General features: G+C 40.0%; 2 protein-coding genes across 2 annotated transcripts; both read right to left on the bottom strand.

The window, feature by feature from the left end:
* Window positions 1-857: 857 nt before the first annotated feature.
* Window positions 858-7,214, bottom strand: cenpk (centromere protein K). Its single transcript, XM_080756954.1, has 10 exons — window positions 7,205-7,214; window positions 6,101-6,288; window positions 5,594-5,647; window positions 4,918-4,981; window positions 4,283-4,329; window positions 3,479-3,561; window positions 3,256-3,354; window positions 2,966-3,077; window positions 2,369-2,401; window positions 858-1,539 (listed from the first exon to the last, which is right to left on the bottom strand). The coding sequence occupies exons 2-10, from the start codon at window positions 6,254-6,256 to the stop codon at window positions 1,387-1,389; spliced, it is 801 nt and encodes a 266-aa protein (XP_080613080.1). The 5' UTR covers window positions 6,257-6,288; window positions 7,205-7,214; the 3' UTR covers window positions 858-1,386.
* An 8,616-nt stretch (window positions 7,215-15,830) lies between these two features.
* Window positions 15,831-17,271, bottom strand: LOC308312634 (transcription factor LBX1-like; the record flags this gene model as incomplete). The annotated part of the gene is made up of 2 exons (XM_080759296.1): window positions 15,831-16,336; window positions 16,935-17,271. 2 exons carry the CDS (start codon window positions 17,269-17,271, stop codon window positions 15,831-15,833), a joined length of 843 nt encoding a protein of 280 aa, XP_080615422.1.
* Window positions 17,272-19,232: the final 1,961 nt, after the last annotated feature.

Below are 19,232 nucleotides of genomic sequence, written 5' to 3'. Positions count from 1 at the left end.
TCACCGCCAGGCCGAAGGCAACTAAATGTGGCAACTAAAACACAGTGAAGCAGCTTTCTGCTTCTATGGGCTGACGGCGTGGAACAAACTCCCACTAACCTTACACAGGCAGCCTCTGTGGACATTTTTTAAGCACAGCTCAAGACCTACTTCTACACTCTTGCTTTTAGTTGAGCTTTAAAAATCCTTGTTATTCATGTCCTCACTGTATTGCATTATTGCTATTATTTTAATGTTTTATGCCTTATGTTTTTCTCTATAGATCTGTAAAGCACTTTGAACTTTTAATGTTAAAAAATGAACCATAAAAAAAGTTGCCTCATTCAGGTTAATAAAACAGAGAACAAAACCATTACCATTCAACACCAATAATGTAGTGGTTTTCAACCATTTTCTTATCAAGGTAAATTAAGTAATAGAGATGTTTAACAATAATTTAACTCTTGAGAGCGTAAAATGAACCCAAATAGACCAAATAGGGTCAATTTGATTTAATTTTACTCCCAAGAGTTAAAGATCTATTAAGTAGTAAGTAAGGCTGCATGATATGTACCTTCATCAGAGTGGAGTATTAGTATAGTATAAATCAAGTATAAATTGAGAAAAGCCACTCTTCTCCGCCACACACACACAAACACACTTAACGATCTCTCATTAATTGCCTGCCAGATAGAAAATTTGCTTAGATGAAGGCAGCTGTAGTTTGTCTAAACTGAACGTTTTCTGTTTATACTTCACACTAGCCCCTCATGAAACTACTTCTCCCCAAATCCAAAAGGATTTCATTTTCCATCCTGAATGGCAGTTAACTATGAGAACTGATTGACACCATGAAAAGCATTACACTTGTTTACAATAGGGTCCACCATTTAATTCAGAACATTTAGAGACAAACAAATATACACAAAACAGGAAATCTTCACAAAAGGAGGTAAAATGGGGGGGGGGGGGGTGCCATTAATAATGAAGAGACAATATGACATAATGAGGGACAATATGACGTAAAATCCCCTTCATTGTCTATGGCGTTCAAACATTGAACTAAAGACAAACATTAAACTTGTGTATAGGAGGGGCTAGCGCCCCTCAAAAACAGACAGTGAGGGGAAGAGGGTTGGGGGGGGGATTCAGATTTTACAGGGGCCAGTCCCTAGGTGCCCTTTGGGAGCGGGGGGGGGGGGGGGGTTACCAATGAATCGATTAATAATCGGGAGAGCTGTCGATTAATCGATTTGGCTGATGGTCCGTTTGTGGCATCCCTACTATTAAGGGTCCATTTGGTTACTAACACTCCATTTAGATGAGGACCACCTGGAAGGCGCAAAGCATACCATGAGTCCCGGGTTCCATTCACTTTCCCCCCATTTCCTGTCAATCTCTACTGTACTAGAAGGACTCCAGTCTGATTTTGAAGTTGTCCTCTGGATGCCTAACTGCGATGCCGTATCGAAGCAGTGTCTCTATGTATGCCGGCCAGAAGGTCTCATCAATTGTCACATAGGGGTCATGTGTTGTCTGGAGAGCCTTGTTCATCAGGCGCTGGGCGTATAGTGAAGAGGGGGGAAATGTGTCAAGTCAGAATTCAAATTCATGGTGTATGTATAGACACTAAGCCGATTTGCTCAGCCACTATGACGTAAAATTCTTCATTCATTGTCAATAGGAATTTATCATCAAAACATCTTTGTGTACACAAATACCGATTTTCATTGTCAAATGGGAATTTAATGTTTGTGTAAGACGAAAATCTACACTAATAGCTGAATATAGGAGGCGCTAGCTATGTTCGTTGTGCATTATGCTTCCATACAAGACATGCTGTGGAATCCAGTGTTCATTTTGACAGCAAATTCTTGATTATCTTTTTCTGTACGTGCAGAGAAGTCGAGGGGCAACAACCCACGCGTATTTACGTGTGCGTGCACGTGCTCATCTGCGTTCATCACTGCCTGTTTGAAAGGACCTTTAGTCTTTTAAATAACACAGCATTTCGTTTTAGTCCCATTTAGTTATCTGAATTATTATTTTTGTCTTTGTCTAGTTTAAGTCGACTAAATATAAAAGTCTTAGTCAACCGAATTAACACTGGTGGAATTCAAATGACTGAAATCAGTCATGGCGACTCAATGCTATTGTGATCTTAACCACATAAACCCCCTATTCTGGGGTGAACGTTCAGTGAAAATAGCAGATCTACAATCTCAGTCTCCAAACTCATAGCCAGACGGTGTGAGCTTGGAGATTTGGATTTGGTTTAGAGGGAAAAAAGTAGCAGAGCCATGTGGCAATCAGGTCAACTAAGTATACAGTATAGGGTATCATTCACCATTAATCTTCTTATTAAGACATGTAGAACATCAAAACTTACCTCCAAAATTGTTGGAAGTGGAAGCAGACCTTCCTGTGGAACCATATGGAGAAAGAGATCCATTTAGCCACAGGTAATGCAAACACACAGACAACAAAGTTTACTTTCAATTGCTAGTCCTCTCAAATAGCGTTCACTTTCTTGGGAATTTGCTGAATGTATAGAATACATGTGTATAGTAATAGTTGTATACCGTATATTGTGCAACACTAACACACAGAACATGAGGTATTGTTATCAGCATGTTCTTTATGTTGCATATAAAAATTATCATTAAAACGCTTTGTGTTGAATGGGCTACAAGTGTGTCCCATGTCCAATTATGGACATGGGACAAAACTCTAAATCCAATTACGATGATGAATTGTTTAGAAAATGTTTAGAATTAATTATTTGATTGCATTTTTCAAAAGAAGGCAAATGAAATTAAAACATTTTCATGGAGATAATATGCCAATATTCTATACATATTGGCTCTTTGTTAATAATACACTATTACATAGTTTGTTAACTATTGTTCTGTAGGGTCCAATTCACTGCACCAAGACAAGTTCCACTGCACTTTGTGCCAGTTAGTATCCTGTGTTTTCATCACACCTGATCGTCTGGCAATTGGAAGTGTTCCTCTAAAACACTCATCATTATATCCAAAATCTTGTTATGGTAGGCGTCCAATTTCCCAAGCTTGTCTTTGTGGTCCTGCAAGCATCTGTGGAGTACATACATACAGTACACACATAGGCACAAATACAATATAGGGAGAGAGATATAAAAGCTGCATGTAAAATGCATCCTTGCATAACTGTTCCTTAAAACTGGCCTATTAGTACTGCTAGATAAAAACAAGGAGGTAAACAGTAGACGTAAAAAGAGGCTAGAATACCTACTTTTTTGTTGACCGAGACTCTTTGTCCTTTCTTATTTGCTCAGTGTGAGCAACAGCGGCTTTATACATCTCACCTTTCTCCTCCAGCAACTTTTGTTCACTGGAAAAACAAAAGAATGTATTATAATTATTATTGTCATCATTACTATTATTACTGGAATTACAACACGGGGAGTTCTCATTAAATGCAATCAAATAAAATAAACAGAAATTTGACAGGTTACCGTTCACAATCTTCTAAGAACGTCTCCTTCTTGGCTTTGTTCCACGAAAGGACCATCTCAAGCTCTGAGCACAGCTTCTCCATCTGAGGCCGAAAAAAGGAACAATGCAGTGAGTCAACTGTCAAAGCCATCGTTGGCCCCGATAGACGTGATACCTGTACACACTCCCTGGAGTGTACAGATATCACGTACCTGTACACTTTCCTGTCACCGTTTTTTCACATCGGCTTGTTATAGCACCACCAGGAGGCTGATTTTTGCAAAAAACAAAGAATATATATATTTTTAGATAATACTACAGATTTTGCCCAAATCGATACACAGTATCCGTATAGTCATGTGATCCAAGACATATGTCTCTACTGATTGCTAAGATTTGGCTTCGAATTTTTGCAGGTTCAAATCATGAACAGTGTCCAATTGCCGTTTAACATTGCTGGCCCACAGAGCTGCCTGCCCTAGCGGAGACCGGTTTTCCGAGGAGCACATTTTTCTATTTCTTGATAGTTTTTCTTAGCCTGAATTGGTCACATGAATTGACATTATCATGAGACTTCTGCAGACCGGTCTGGCTCGAAGCACTGGTTGTGCGTTTTGCATATTGCACATGTTGATAAGATATGCTTTGTAGGCCATGTTGACAATAAGAAAAAACAATTAATTATGCTAGTTTATCCTTTAACACTATACCATCGGAAGCAAATCAAGACGGTTTGCTGTACATCCATGTAAGACTTTACACACAGGTATACAAATAACCATAAACATGCACAAGTAATTAAGGATATTGTGGCTTTACTTTACCTCTTCATTTACAGCTTCACGTAAAACTTCAGGATGTTTTGATGACACTGGGTGAACAAGCAGATAAGTAAAAGCAAAAAGTAACCATAATTTAATTGACAGATAATATTACAGTACATTATTTAATTTTGCGCCAGGTCTGTATATATGCGGACCCTGCCGCTAGGGGACCTTATCAGCCTGGTTCGTATATATACAGACCCAAACGTATACTCTGTGTATATAATGGTTGAGCCTCACGGTAGCTTTTAACATTTGTCCGGTTGCTATGGCAACACCCCATCACCACCAGCTATGGGACGTTAAATCTGATCACTGTTTAAATCGGTTACAAGCAGGATTTTCAAACCTCCATAAGTCGGAATCCAGGAGAGCTGTCCATGGTGTGCATTTGTACCGCGTCGTTCCCGACATGTAAACACTTCTGGCGACAGGTAAACAGTGTGCACTTGTGCTAATAATACTAAAGTGTGTGTGTCGGGCGGGCAAACTGCGTATGGTGGCACTGGGAACTTCATAAATGCTAACAGCTAGCCGGCACAGAAAGAATTTTAACAAACTACACTGGAACACTGTTCTTTTTTCTTTGTTTTAAGTATGTTTTGGACTTAATCACAGTTAATCACAGTACTTACAATTTGCCGGTGAATTGAGAATCAGTGACAATTCACTTTTGGTCAGTATCAGTCTGTTCAATGACTGGAGATTAAAACAAAAACAGCATATATTAGTAGTAGCACAGAGTTTCTGTGTATGTTATGTACTATAAAAAATAAATTGGCTTAAGTTTACAGTATGGCTTTATGTAAGATCTCAAACTTTGGGTGGCCAGGCTTGAGTCGTCGTCTGAGTTATCTACAGTATGACGGATCTATGAAGAATGACTCAAAATCTTTGGAAGGTATACATTTTAAAATAAATATATGAGTAAAATATTGTGGGAGTACTACATTTGCGAGATTATCTCCAGAGAAATACACTCACTGGCAGACAAACACAAACTGACCCTCTTGTAGGCAGCTTGCTTCCTACAGAGCCACAAATTATACAATAAAGGAAAAAAAAAATATATATATATATATATATATATATATATATATAGCTTTTGACTGTCTCAGGAAAAGTATGAATCATTAATTTAAAAAGAAAAAGTAATTTGCACACCTGCATTTATGTAAAACAGGTGTTGCAGGATTAATCTCATCTCATAATTGGAGAAATAGTAGACGACCAACATATTTTTTCGAGATTGTGCCTACTGCCTAATGCTTATACCCTTGAGCTTTTCTCCCTAAGTGATCATGATCTCACCTCAGGCAGGGTCTCTCCAGACATATCTGACAACAACACAATCTCATCCTGCAGCTGAAAAATAAAAACATACAACACCAATTATCACTAATGATATGTGCCTATGGTGTATGTGTATTTAATGCTCATTGGCATCTGACATTTTGGGCATTTTAGGCCTGCTAGCATTTTAGGCCATGTTCATATCTTGAAATCTACTATGTGAAATTAGGATCAACTACTATGAGTGAACCCATGACCTATCATCACCCTCAAGCAAAATGTCTACTTTTCTATCAGATTCCAGGAAGAAGCCTACTGAAAAACCAAGTGTTACTTACCCTAAGCCTATGCATCAAAAAAGCATTTTACTGGGGAGTCAGATGATTTACATAGTAGTTACACAGTAACTACATTTTAATCTGGTCTGTCTGTTGTATACTCTTCCATAACCTGAGCCCTCCATGTCCACTCTACAGTTATAGAAATTCCGTAAAATAAATTGCCATCTTTCAGACATCCTTTTACCAAATCAAGCTGCTCAAACTGCTTTTTACAGTTGTCCTGCAATTCCTTCTGTGTGGCCTCAGAGAGTTTGTTGAAGGGGGTCAAAGCGGGACCTGCACCCTGGTCGAGATCCATCGCACCATGGTCGTGATTCATTGCACCCTGGTCAGGATCCATCCCCGGCACTCGATGGAACTCACTCAATGGCCCTACGAATTTGCACATAATACAGGAGGCAGAAGGAGGTTGTGTTATTGAAAACGAGCGCTTAACTGCACAGAATTTATTGACAGCAAGTAGCTCATAACAAGTCTACGGTGCATTTTTATGAAACAAACACTTTGGAGATAGAAATAAGACAATTCAAGCTTTTCATACAGCTGCAATGTTGGTGAGTTTAACATTGTTTAATACAATATGATAGGACTTTTCTGTTTGGATCATTGGATGTATGGTGTCAATGGTAGTTGTTGCAACTCTAGATTCAACATATTGTTTTTTTTTTAATCCAGTGTTGCAAAATGCAAATTGTAGCTATATAGCAATGAACCTGATATGACAATGAAGCTGACATAATCATTCTGATTCTACAGTACAGGAAGGGGCAGAGAGGAAATAATTACTATGCACAAACAGGTCAATCTATCATCTATCTATCCATCCAAGGCCAACTTGGCCAAGCCAGGAAAATCAGATGAGAGCTGCCACTATACATGACTGGAAATTAGAAAACCTACATTTATAACTAAAAATGTAACCAAATCGACTAGGGATGCACTGAAAGGCAAATTCCTGGCCTAAACCGAATACCGAATATAGGAAATAGTTGGCGAAAACCGAATACCCGAATATGATTAATATTATATATATATTTTCCTACCATTGCTGTCATAGCCGTACCTTAAAGCTATCTGATTTATGGCAAAATAAATGGTTACGGCAATCACTATTATGGGTCCATTAAACATTTATTCAGTTATTTTGAATGTATTAATTGCATACACTATTCAGTGATATATTTTCTACCTATTCGGGCCGAAACTGAATAGGCCGAAAATCACAAAAATGCATCACTAAAATGGACCCCTTCCAAGAAACATTAAGTTCAGGGAAAAATACATATACTCGTGAAGTGAGGGGTGTCCACTGTGGCTGCAACATGACGTCTGACATGACGTGACTGCACTGTCTGCAGAAGCCTGCAGACAGTGCAGTCACTTTCATTCATTGCAGATTCACTGCCACTATAAGTTATGAGAGTCAGTGTGTTATTGTATAATTAATAAAACAAATCCAGTCACAAGTATTTATATTGGCCACATGACATCTCACGTCTTCAATGTTTTACTGCTGTCAACATTAAAAGTCCATCGACTTGGCTTCCATTTGATTTTAGTTTAAAGTGCTCTAAACAAACATTAAAACTAAAGTCCATAGACTTGGCTGCCATGACGTAATTTCAAAAGCCAAGGCAGGCGGCGTGCCCCTCAAAATAACAATGTTTCACTGTAGTGTAAATGTGTGGAGGAATAATAGAACACTAAACAGTTTTCAATTACTGTGCATGGATGGAGAGCAGCCAGCTCATAAACAAAGAAGCTCAAAAGCATACAGAGAGAAGTAGGAAAGATGAGATCTACCTCCAGAAAGAAGTAGAACTCTTGACAGAGTTTATTGGAAAACTGAAATGTGTATGGAGCAAATAGCCCCTGAAACAGGTGACATAACCTTCGAAACTCTCATCCAGATTTGTTTGATTGAAACAGTTTGCAGAATTACAGTACATTTCAAGCACAACTCAATACAAAGACTGTTAGCTGTGAGTGGACGACCCAGTAAAGCGTTGTTTACAAGAGCTTATGTTAGCTAATGTTAGCCAATTGTGGATGCGGGGGTTCAAGTGTGCACAGGTCTATCACCTTTCGGGAGGGGACCCTACCCCTAGTTTACCTTTTCTGTGGGACCAAATACAGAAAAGGTAAACAATGTCCAACTGGTTAGTGGTTAGCTAGTTTAGCCTAGAAGGCTAGCACACGACATTGTTTACAAATATGTCAACATGTGCGGACTCGTTCGCGAGCAGCAGATAGGCTACTGGTAGTCTGTAAGGAATGAAATAGAACCATTACTCTATGATACAAACCAAAACCTTGTTGGAACGGGAAAAAAGTCTGTGTCGTCATTCACTTACTATGATGAAGACTCAGAATGAAAGATTGGCTGACGTTGGTCAATGCTGAGGCAGGCTGTCGTGAAAAATGCTATATTTACAACATGTTGGACATGCAATTCATCAGAATTACACGGTATTCGTATTGTGCTCTATTATTTTGTTCGCAGCAGACATACACAACGATTCATTTTCAAAACAATAAATACCGCCCAACATTGATGACGTCACGTTACGCGCGGCTTCAAGGGACAGTGCAAAATGTGTTGTAGAACCCCAACACTGCGCACAACTGCACAGTATGCGCAAACATGTAACACAGTGGTTCTGGAAGTGGGATCCGGCCGGGACCCCCAGCCCCAGGGGTCCTTGATAGGGTTCCAGAGCGTCTCCAGTATTGACGAATAAAAACATTAAAGTACCCACAAACCATAAACTAGTTCCTCGACCTCGACACTCGACCTACACACTTCCACTTGGTTTGAGCATATATAAATAATAGAGACGGCACCGGAATCCATACAATCCACTTGCATTGCATTGCGTCTCGGTTATTTATATATCTATGCTCAAACCGAGTGGAAGTGTGTAGGGCGAGTGGCGAGGAGCTAGTTTCAAAAAGGGCCATGAGCTTGTAGCCTTGTATCCTTCTTCTTCTTCTTCTTCTTCTTCTTCTTGTCTATGAGTCCTTAGAGTACCAGTAGGGGCAAAAGTGGTGCTGTTGTGCTAGAAACAGAGAATACACCTAAGATTCCATGCGTGGACAAAAGCTGTCTTTTGCGTCATTTCCGGGTTTTTAGACATCTGGTTTTTAGACCCTGCATGCGGCAGATTGCTAGCCTGCAGGCTAATAACCCAGACTCAAATTCGGTCTGGCTTATTAGCCAGGCTAGCAGATTGCCACTTCGGCCAGATTGTTACCTTACCCAGGTTGTTACCTTAAGTGTGCCCAGGCTAAGAGTGTTGCACTGTTGCCTGCTATTTACAATGAGAGACACTGTTTCCAGACCTGAGCAGACAGGCACGGCCGTGTTCTGCTGTCTGCCGGCGTCTTTTCCAGGTTTTTAGACAGCTGGTGGATGGAAAAGAAGTTCCACCCATGCGGCTGAATGCCGCGACGGCCACATTCCCAGAAACGCTCGCCCCCGTGGCAGTCAGCCATGGGGGTGGAGGTTAATTTCCACCCACCAGCGTCGTCACGGCAACACGTGGACCCACCTATCCTGTGAGAGTAATCAGCTCCTCACAGGTGAGAAGGAAACTGGCCACGCCTCCGTGACCAGATCATTATTACTATTGTCGATTGGCAATGAAGCCTACACCGAAGCCCCTTCCACATTCACAGAATCCTCCAGCTCTCCACATGGACTGAAGACAGAACATACAACCCAACACCATCCTACTAATAATCACCTCTCAAACTATCAACCAAAAGTATACTAATAATAATCACAATAATGGCCAGGGGCCATAACAGCCTGCCCTATACTATCAGTAAAGAATACAATCAATATACTTTGAGGACTAACAAGAACACTTATTCAAAGTTTCTTCGACTATGAACCTCATCATGGTATCATATTATAGTAGCACCACAAAGACCCTAAAAACAAAGCTCCAGGCATCTGAGCATGTGCACCAGCATAAATCTTACACCATGTGTCCTTTGGGAAACCAGGCCATTGTCTTGCAAGCAATTATACCATTATATTTATATTAATTGCAGCCTCTCTGCAATATACACATCTCTATTCTTCCATTCCTATCATAAAGTGAAATTATTTGTCAAATGTAGGTCTCCATGAAATTCCACAATAAAACAGTTGGAGTGGCTACGGCCACCCCTATTACAGATGATGGCCCCCCACCAATGAAGAGGGAATTACCTCCTTGTCCTTCATCTGAACCAGAATCTGGCTCAAACATATATGGCTGAATCTCACCAATCTGTCATCCCTCTGCCATTTTCTAAACAATTGGGCAGAGCCATGGGCAGTTTCCAAGGACAGGTGGGTGGTCTTAAAGTAGGAGGCGGACTGGATTAGGTGGGTGGTGCTAAGGTTAAACAAACTTCAATTGACAATGAAGGGAAAATGTACATCATCTTGTCCCTATAACACAAACATTAAATGCCATTAACAATAAAGAGAATTTAATGTTTGTTTTGACACTGTTTGTTTTACATGCATCATCACCTAATCAAGATGAGTTAGACTTTAATATATTAGCGCCCCTCACTTCACACGGGTGTGATTGTTTTTCATAATGTTCCTAATGCCTAATTTGCATATTAAAATATAGGTACAATTTCAGAAAATGTGTAATACAATAAATCATTGTCTTGTCTTGTGTAAGTAATCAACTGGGGAAGTTTCATGGTGATAACTATTAATTATTATGTTTACCTCCTATATCACGTAGGCTAGGTGAAAATTACAAAATGTGTGATAAATATGAAAAAGCTACTCCTGTGGAAGGGTTATCATATATTAATTTACTTATATTGATCCTATAAACAATTTAGGTATGGTATTTCCCACTCAATTAATAATAAAATGTTCCAATTGTGGAGGTCTAGCTCAATAACTGGTTCTGAACTTAACTGGTTTGTGGAAAAGGGACCTGACCTGAGTGTTCTTTTTCCACAAATTAATTAAATATTGGCGTTGTCTTATTTATATTCGGTATTATTATTATTTTCCTAACCGTTTATGTCATTAAATGTCATTAAATGTCTTGATTAATAAAGGACCCAAATGGAAACAAGCCATATGCTTTCTTGGGTTTAAATCCTCTTAACAGACCTTGTATTGAACTGTATTTTATATTATATTTTTCTGCAAACTATTAATAAAGTATATTCAATTCAATCAATCAACTGGAATTCAAAATTATGGTAATTCTGAAAATATATTTCCAACCCACCTGACTAGACCACATTCTCTGTTATTTGTCACTATACCAGCAGATGGCTCCATTTACCCCTTCTCATTGACAGAAACTGAGTTCACTTGTGATCCAGGAACGTCCGTTCAAATACAGTCAGCATCCCCCGTATCCGTATGGAGCCATTCTCCATACCTCCGCCCCCCGCCATCTTCACTAAAATGATTATACATGATATTTGTATAATAATTAGAAATATGAAGAAATGTGAAATTATTTCACACGCAAGTCACAGACACACATGCTATATTGTTTCTGTAGGGAATCTCTCTCTCTCTATCTCTCTCTCTCTCTCTCTCACACACACACACACACACACACACACACACACACACACACACACACACACACACACACACACACACACACACACACACACACACACGTATAATTGCTAAAACTCTGGCTGTCGGAGACATTCTGATCTGCCTGACAGGTGAATTTTCTGCCGTCTCACAAACTGCCGGGCCAAACCGTTCCGTTATGCGTCTTTGCTTTTATACAGTGGACAGACGACTGCAGCACCAGCGAGGTCTCTTAAATCACATATAGCCTAGGCCCTATACTATAAAGTCTATATCGCATGTGAAACGATCAACTAGAATTTGATTAATATGCAAATTCGAAAGCAAAGGCGTTCAGTTCGGGCCTTCATCTCGAGCCTAATTAATCAGCTGCTAAAGGAAATTAATACATACATCAACTCTGTCAGGAACATGCTTAGCTCAATCGCCCGTAAAATTGAAGTTTGAAGTATTAACTGGCTCGACGGGAAGGCTCTGATTACAACTCCACAACTCTAGTCAGCTATAGGCCTATACTTTCAGCTCCATTTAGACTTAAAGACACATAGGCTAAGCTGAGGATGGAATGATTTAGCTATACAATAGATCAAAGTTTTATTGGAGAATTATTATAGGCATGTTATGTTATTGGTATGGTAACAGGTATGTGTGTTGTATAGGCTATGGTTAAAAAAAAAGATAACAATAATAATAATAATACAACTTTCAGTACTTTATAAAGTAATGTACATGCAGTGTCATAATAGAAAATGCTCTATATAAATATTTACAAAATGTTGTGGCTGCATGTGTAGGGCTGTTTGTAACTTTATGATGCTGTTCACTTTATCAGGTATCTCAATGGGACCACCTCCACCTGGGTAAATGCAAGTTAATAAATGTATGTTCCATCATTCAGTTACCCTGAAAATGAGTGAATTGCCACTTAACGAGTGTAACATGCGCTTCTAATATTTCTCCCCACCCAGGCTACTTCACCTGAGTCTACAACACCGAATAAGAAAGCCAGAAATGATCAAAAAGAAGGGGTTCAAAGGGGGAGGCACAGAGATGAAATGACTTGAGAGTGGTGTGCTTCAGCCATGGTCCTATTGTTTCAGCAGGGGACTCATGCATCAAACTTCAATTTTCCGGACGATTGAATTAGTGATTTTTTCCATCTTGAACTGAAATACTGAAATACACTTAAAACCTCCGCATTAATTACCATGAACTGGCCCCTCAGACTGTGGTATTACTTATCACTGGAGCCCGCCTGACAACCGCTCATAAAATAAACTAGTGAGATCCATAAAGTTAGCCTGCCTTACCTCCCAACCCAGTCATAAATACGCTTTATTCAGAGCAGGCGTCACGCCGGTGGCAGAGGAGTGACTGATATGGGACTGGGAGGGGATTGAAAGAGAGAGAGAGAGAGAGAGAGAGAGAGAGAGAGAGAGAGAGAGAGAGAGAGAGAGAGAGAGAGAGAGACTTTGCGAGTTGGCATGCGCTCACACGGGCGCGCGCACGTAGCCTACACTTTGCACGCACACAAAGTTGCACGAGAACCGTTGTGAATATGAGCTATACTATAAGCCTATAAATATTATAGCTACTATATAAAATGGCCTAGGCCTATATGATAATATATTATGCTACATAATCTCATGGCTATTGTGCATTTAAATATTAATTTAGACTACAAGGGTTCCAGATCCAGATAAAGATTCAATGTATATCAAAAGCATTTCTGCATGTATATGTTGTTAGAGAATAATAAACGTTTAATATAATATGATATGATATGTGATATGATATGATATGATATGATATGATATCATATGATATCATATCATATCATATCATATCATATCATATCATATCATATCATATCATATCATAACATATCATAATGTTGACCTCTAATATAGCCTGCCAAATCCAAAGATATTCTTAATTCTGTTAACTATTCTGTGAGAACATTTAAAGAAAATATCTGATCTACAAGTGTAGATTGGATAAGCTATTTTTGGTGAAGAGATGATTTTGTGACAGGGGAAAATGCCGAGTGCATGGGCCAAGTGAAATGCAGGTTTAAGTGGTTAAACTTTGTCAAACAAAACTGTAGGAACTATAGCGTAAACTTATATTCTATTTGGTTAAACAAGCAAATAAACAAAAAGAAAGAAACAAAAAACGTTCACGAAGTTATCATCAATTATTCCAACAACAGGCATGATTAAACGGGACGTATAGGCTATCTTTTTAGTCCTTTTGGCTTTTTGGACTCGCTTTCTCACATCATCATGTTTTCAGCCTCATTAAACCCCTTAAAGACAAAGGAAATAAAGAGCAGGGAAGAATAAAGAGATGAGAAGAAAACAAACAAAAGAACTCCCTAACCAGACTTTGGCATAAATGTCACAGTCTCCATGCTCTTTATGGCTCCCCGCTTAACATGAAAAACACTTTTCAACGAAAATGTGTGGCGTTTTCTTGTTTAGAAAACGTTTCTTGGACAAAAGTCAAACATATTATTCCGGGGCTAAAAAGCGAAGAAAGACAAGTGGCTCACAAAAAAAGAGAAGTCAGTTTCATTGTAATTCATTGACTTGTTCAAAACGCCAGGCGAAGAAAGGAGGCTCGACATTAATAGTCGCAGATGCCCTCGTGAAGGCGAGAGTCTATGTATGCATTATGGCCTTTGTTCGCGCCGAGTTAAACACTTTAAAAAGGAGGGTTAACTCAATCCATCAAATTGTCTCGAATTGTGAGGGGAAAATTCAAAAACCATATGGCCTCCAAACGTTTGCGTCCTTTCTGTGCGGCGGGACACACTTGTCTCAGTATTGCTGCCTGCGGGAGACTGGGCATGCTCCATTGTGACTTGTCACATCAGGGAACGCTGCTCATTTGTCCCCAGTTTTCATGCTTTACGCTCAAAATTATAGCCCAGTCCCCTGGAACAAAAACGGGGACTATAAAGGCCCGAGAGAAAACTGGCCCAAACTTTGTGTTTTTGTGGCATCCACGTCTCCTTTTTTCCTCTCCCGGGACCAGATTTGTGTTTCTCACATAAATTTTGTCCCGAATGGGGGAAGTACGTCGCGGGGTCAAAAAGCCAAGACACGCTTTTAGAAAGTGAAAGATTTGAGAGATTCCGAGCCACCAAATGTCTAAAGAAACCCTAGCCTATTAGAAAAGGCACAATGAATGGCACAGAAATATTTGAAAAAGTGGAGCCTGCTGAAAGTGTTCCGCTAAATAGGTTGCTTTGATTAGGATACGCCCAAATTGGCAAATGATGCGTTTAAAAATGTTTTTGTCTGTTGTAACAAAGTCGACTATTGGTGTAATGAATGAATTAAACAATATAAAATAAATGTTCAGAAAAAGCCATTTATTCCCATAGTATATATACATTACAGTTTGTGCATTGGTTTTCAAATTACTGTCCTGATTCTAGAAAGGCACTTTCAGGTGTAAAAATAAAATAAAAATAAAGTTATATCAGCCGTAACTCTATATATTGTATCCAAACAATAAATCTAGAAAGTGTAGCTGTCAAAATCACGGCTAAATTAATTTTATTTTGATACCATCGCTTGAGCATTCCCATAAAATGCATAATGTGAATAACCGAGTTTGTCACTCTGATCATGCATCTGCAGCAGAAGGTATAGGCCTATAAATCCAAGTCAAGGTTACAGATGGGCAAGAAAATTAGCCTGGAGTGTCACACGGTGGTTTGGCTCAACATAAAACAAGCAAAATAATTTAAAACGCAAAAAAATAAATAGATAATGATAATGGGCACAAATCAAAACATGCATTCCCATGCAAAAAAAATAAAAAATAAGGGAGACATTGTGTCGCACATGACCTAAGTGTGTGTGTGTGTGTGTGTGTGTGTGTGTGTGTGTGTGTGTGTGTGTGTGTGTGTGTGTGTGTGTGTGTGTGTGTGTGTGTGTGTGTGTGTGTGTGTGTGTTCGTGTGTGTGTGTGTGTGTGTGTGTGTGCGTGCGTGCGCGTGTGTGTGTATGTGACAAAAGAATAAAAAATAAATAACTTAACAGCCTATCATTTTCAGACCATATTGCTTTGATTGCAAGAGAAAATACCTTGCCAATGAATAAATCGTACCACTGCATTTCTTCTCTTCATGCTTTTACTATGAATAGGCCTATATCTGTTGCCTGATATAAAAAGGTCATAACAGTTTGGTACATGTTTCTGAGAGATGGTATACAATATATAAGCAGTACAAGAACAAGATACAAGTCTTCCATGTGGGGGTTGATATTTGCCGTCTTTTGTTTGTCCGTTTTGACTGTTCCAACCCCACAGTGCCATCAGTCATCCACGTCAATTTCCACGTCTTCCTCGTCGTCCTCGGAACACTCTTTACTAGTCGTTGTGTGGTCCGAGAACGGCGACAGGGGGGACATCCGCAGTTTGTGAGCGAGCTCGTGCTCCCGCTTACCACCCCGCGCGGGGGAGGAGGACGACGGGCGCGAGTGCAGGCCCAGCGTCCCGTTGGCGCATTTCTCCAGGTCCGCGAGCTTGGCGAGTTTCTCCAGCGGCACTACCCCCGTCGCCTTGGCCGACTCCACGTCCGCCTTCATCTCCTCCAGGTCCCGCTTTAGCTTGGCCCTGCGGTTCTGGAACCACGTGATGACCTGGGCGTTCGTCAGGCCCAGCTGTTGGGCTATCTGGTCCCGGTCGGCCGGCGACAGGTATTTCTGGTACAGGAACCGTTTCTCCAGCTCGTAGATTTGGTGGTTCGTGAACGCCGTGCGAGACTTCCGGCGTTTCTTCGGTGTGTTTCTCTGGCCGAATAGTGTCATCCCGTCTCTTCCTGTGGGGAAGACACAAAGAAAAGGTTTAGTTCAACGACATGTCAGTTAATATGTTCATGCCTCTCGCTCTCTCTTACTGCGCCAAGGGCGTTGCAGGCTCAAACAGCAGCCCTATGGCCTATAGGTGAATGAAGAGGGCTAAATAGTTCAAACATGGTGCACAAATGCATTTTATGCTTTTTTAAATGGATTTATAAATGCATGCATAATGCATTAATTCCGTCAATAGCCTAGCTATAGCATTATGCCGTGGTGACACCTGATCTTGTATAATTCCTCTTCCTCTACAGTCTACAACATGCAGGTCATAATACATAAATCATATAAACGATCGACGTAACGTAAATATTGTGATTTATTTTCTTTTTTTGGCCAATGTAGGCTACTCGTGAAAAATGGTCATATGTTTTCAGCAAAATAATTATAATAATAATTAATTATGTTAGCCCATATAAAAAATGAGGTAGAGTAAAAACAATGGACGAGATCCGCGGCTTCACTAATAGCATCATCCAATATAGGTTACAACATATTCCAATTTCCAAATCCAATGTTTAAAAGCCATGCAAACATTTAAAGACATCATGTTACCTATACCTTCCGCAGCTTGTAACACGCTGACCTCCAGTCCCTTGAACGTCTTGCTGGCCAGCTCCTCCAGGGCGCACAGCGGGGAGGTCTGCGTGAGCAGGGCCCGACTCGACAGGGAGCTGAGGCCGGAGGGACGGTGGTGTTTCTCGGACGAAATCAGGTGCGCCGTCCCGCAGAGCGCGTAACTTCGCTTTACCGACGGCTTGTTCAGAATGTCCTCGATGCTGAAGGGAGTGAGCGGCTTGTTGGAGTTGGCAGGCGGTGGGAGGTGGTCCAGCGGACTGCCTCGCCGCCTGTTCTCCATCGCATTCTCGCCGCATTTGGACACTTCTTTGGATGTCATGTTTCCAGCTAGTGCTGCTAAGTTCGTTGGAAATATCAGCAGTCTCAAAAACAAAACAAATGAAATAATAATAAATAAAAAACAGCAACAAAAGGCTATCGAAAGAAAATATAAAATAGTCACATAACAGTAAAGGAGTTAACCCCGCATTGTGGATAATTACGCGATTGCGGAGCAAAGGGGGAAAAAAGCTCTTATTCCAAAACGGGATGGGATGGTTCTTTAAAAGTATATCGTCCCCAGATAAGGAGAAGGAAAGAGCAGGTCCGGAGTAGTGACTGAGTGAGACGCCCTCCTTGAAAATGGCGAGGGTCGAAAAGAGTTGCACATAGATCTGACGACTACTAACAAGTTATCATTGATTGGGGAGGTAATCAATTATCTCTCTGGTGGCACTTTCACCCTCGCTTCTCTCTCTCTCTCTCTCTCTCTCTCTCTCTCTCTCTCTCTCTCTCTCTCTCTCGTTTCTCTCTCTGTCACACTCTTTGACTATGTTGCAGTCCAGTGCGGGGCTTTTTGGCGAGCTGGGGTGTCCCATTAATTAGGACGCATGGTTAGGAGGAGGGGAGGAGCCCCATGGAATCATAATGCTTTGTGCTCCTCTCATCATCTTTTGGGCTAATTTAGTCCGTGTGGCGAGGAACCAGAATAGGCCTCTCGGTAAATGAGAGAGAGAGAGCGAGAGAGAGAGAGAGAGCGAGAGAGAGAGAGAGAGAGAGAGAGAGAGAGAGAGAGAGAGAGAAAGAAAGAAAGAGAGATAATTGCTCATCAGTGTAATAAATAATAATAATAATAATAATAATAATAATAATAACAACACTAGGCATAATAATAATAATAATAATAATAATAAAATAATATTAATAATAATTTAGAACTTCAGAAGTAAGAATTTGTTTAATTGAATTGTATTTATACAATTTTGAAGTGAGTTATTTCAAAGGACATAGGCCTATAGGACATTTATTTCCCCCCGAACCGAACGGATGATCTTTTGTTTTGTAAAGGTAATATGGAGCTTGGCGATACATCAACTCTGACGATACCTCTGCTGGGGAGAGGGAGGGGTGAGTGAAGGAACACGAGCAGAGAGAGAGAGAGAGAGAGAGAGAGAGACACACATGTGGAGAGAGAGAGATGCATGGGGAGGGGTGAGAGAGAATAGTATACATCCCCCCTCTCAGCATCGCCAAATCCGGGCCATAACTCATGCGAAAGGGCTTATTTTACATCCGCGCCGAGATATTTCATCTCCGATCAAATCTCCCGCCTTGCTTCATTCCTCCAGCGCTGGCAGTATGATGATGGCTTTATTTTTGTGCAGCTCCAGCTGAGAAAAAAAAAATCTGCCGACGGGCCATCTGCATAAACGAACGACGTTTGTTCGTTCTGTCGGGATTAGTAAGATTTGTATACAGTCTTTTGTTTTTCGTTTTTTTCCCTTCTTCAGTGTTTTTGGTAACGGAATTGGGATAAATCATTTATAATGGTTTATACTAGTCTATATATTTTTAAACAAAATTCTATGTTTATTCCTTTTTATTATATACGGGCTATATCCATTTATATAGATTATTATTAGTTAATTATACGTTTTACCTATACATTATTTAGGGTATTATGATTAATTTTATAGTATCGTGTGTAGGCCTATTATAAATATTATTAGCTAGCAAACAGTTTATATAATTCTTATTATTTATAGCCGTATAGTAGCCTAATATTGCATGTATGATATTATTCCCATGCACTCCTGCCTAATAATGACGTGTATATAGTTGATAATATTACAGTGATGACTGATAGTATACTGTATCTTGACTTAATGTATATCTTCCACCAGGGGAAATATAACACAGACCAATGATAATGTCAGCAGGAGAGGGAGAGATGAGAAGAGGAGCTATATGTTTTCGATATAGTTCGTGATGATCTTCAAAATAAATGTTTAATAATTATAA

Source organism: Protomyctophum bolini, assembly GCF_963924005.1.
Source record: "Protomyctophum bolini genome assembly, chromosome: 3".
NCBI lineage: Eukaryota > Metazoa > Chordata > Actinopteri > Myctophiformes > Myctophidae > Protomyctophum > Protomyctophum bolini.
Note: the sequence above shows the minus strand (reverse complement) of the source record. Positions and strands in the feature narration are given on the sequence as shown.

What these genes read in the sequence shown, in the direction of transcription:
- cenpk (XM_080756954.1), bottom strand. Translation starts at nt 6,256, where the DNA reads ATGGATCCTGACCAGGGTGCAATGAATCACGACCATGGTGCGATGGAT. An exon ending in GTGAAGCTGTAAATGAAGAG is followed by an intron (nt 3,562 to 4,282) that starts GTAAAGTAAAGC and finishes TTTCGGCCTCAG; the next exon opens with ATGGAGAAGCTGTGCTCAGA. An exon ending in TCCAATTGCCAGACGATCAG is followed by an intron (nt 2,402 to 2,965) that starts GTGTGATGAAAA and finishes ATGGTTCCACAG; the next exon opens with GAAGGTCTGCTTCCACTTCC.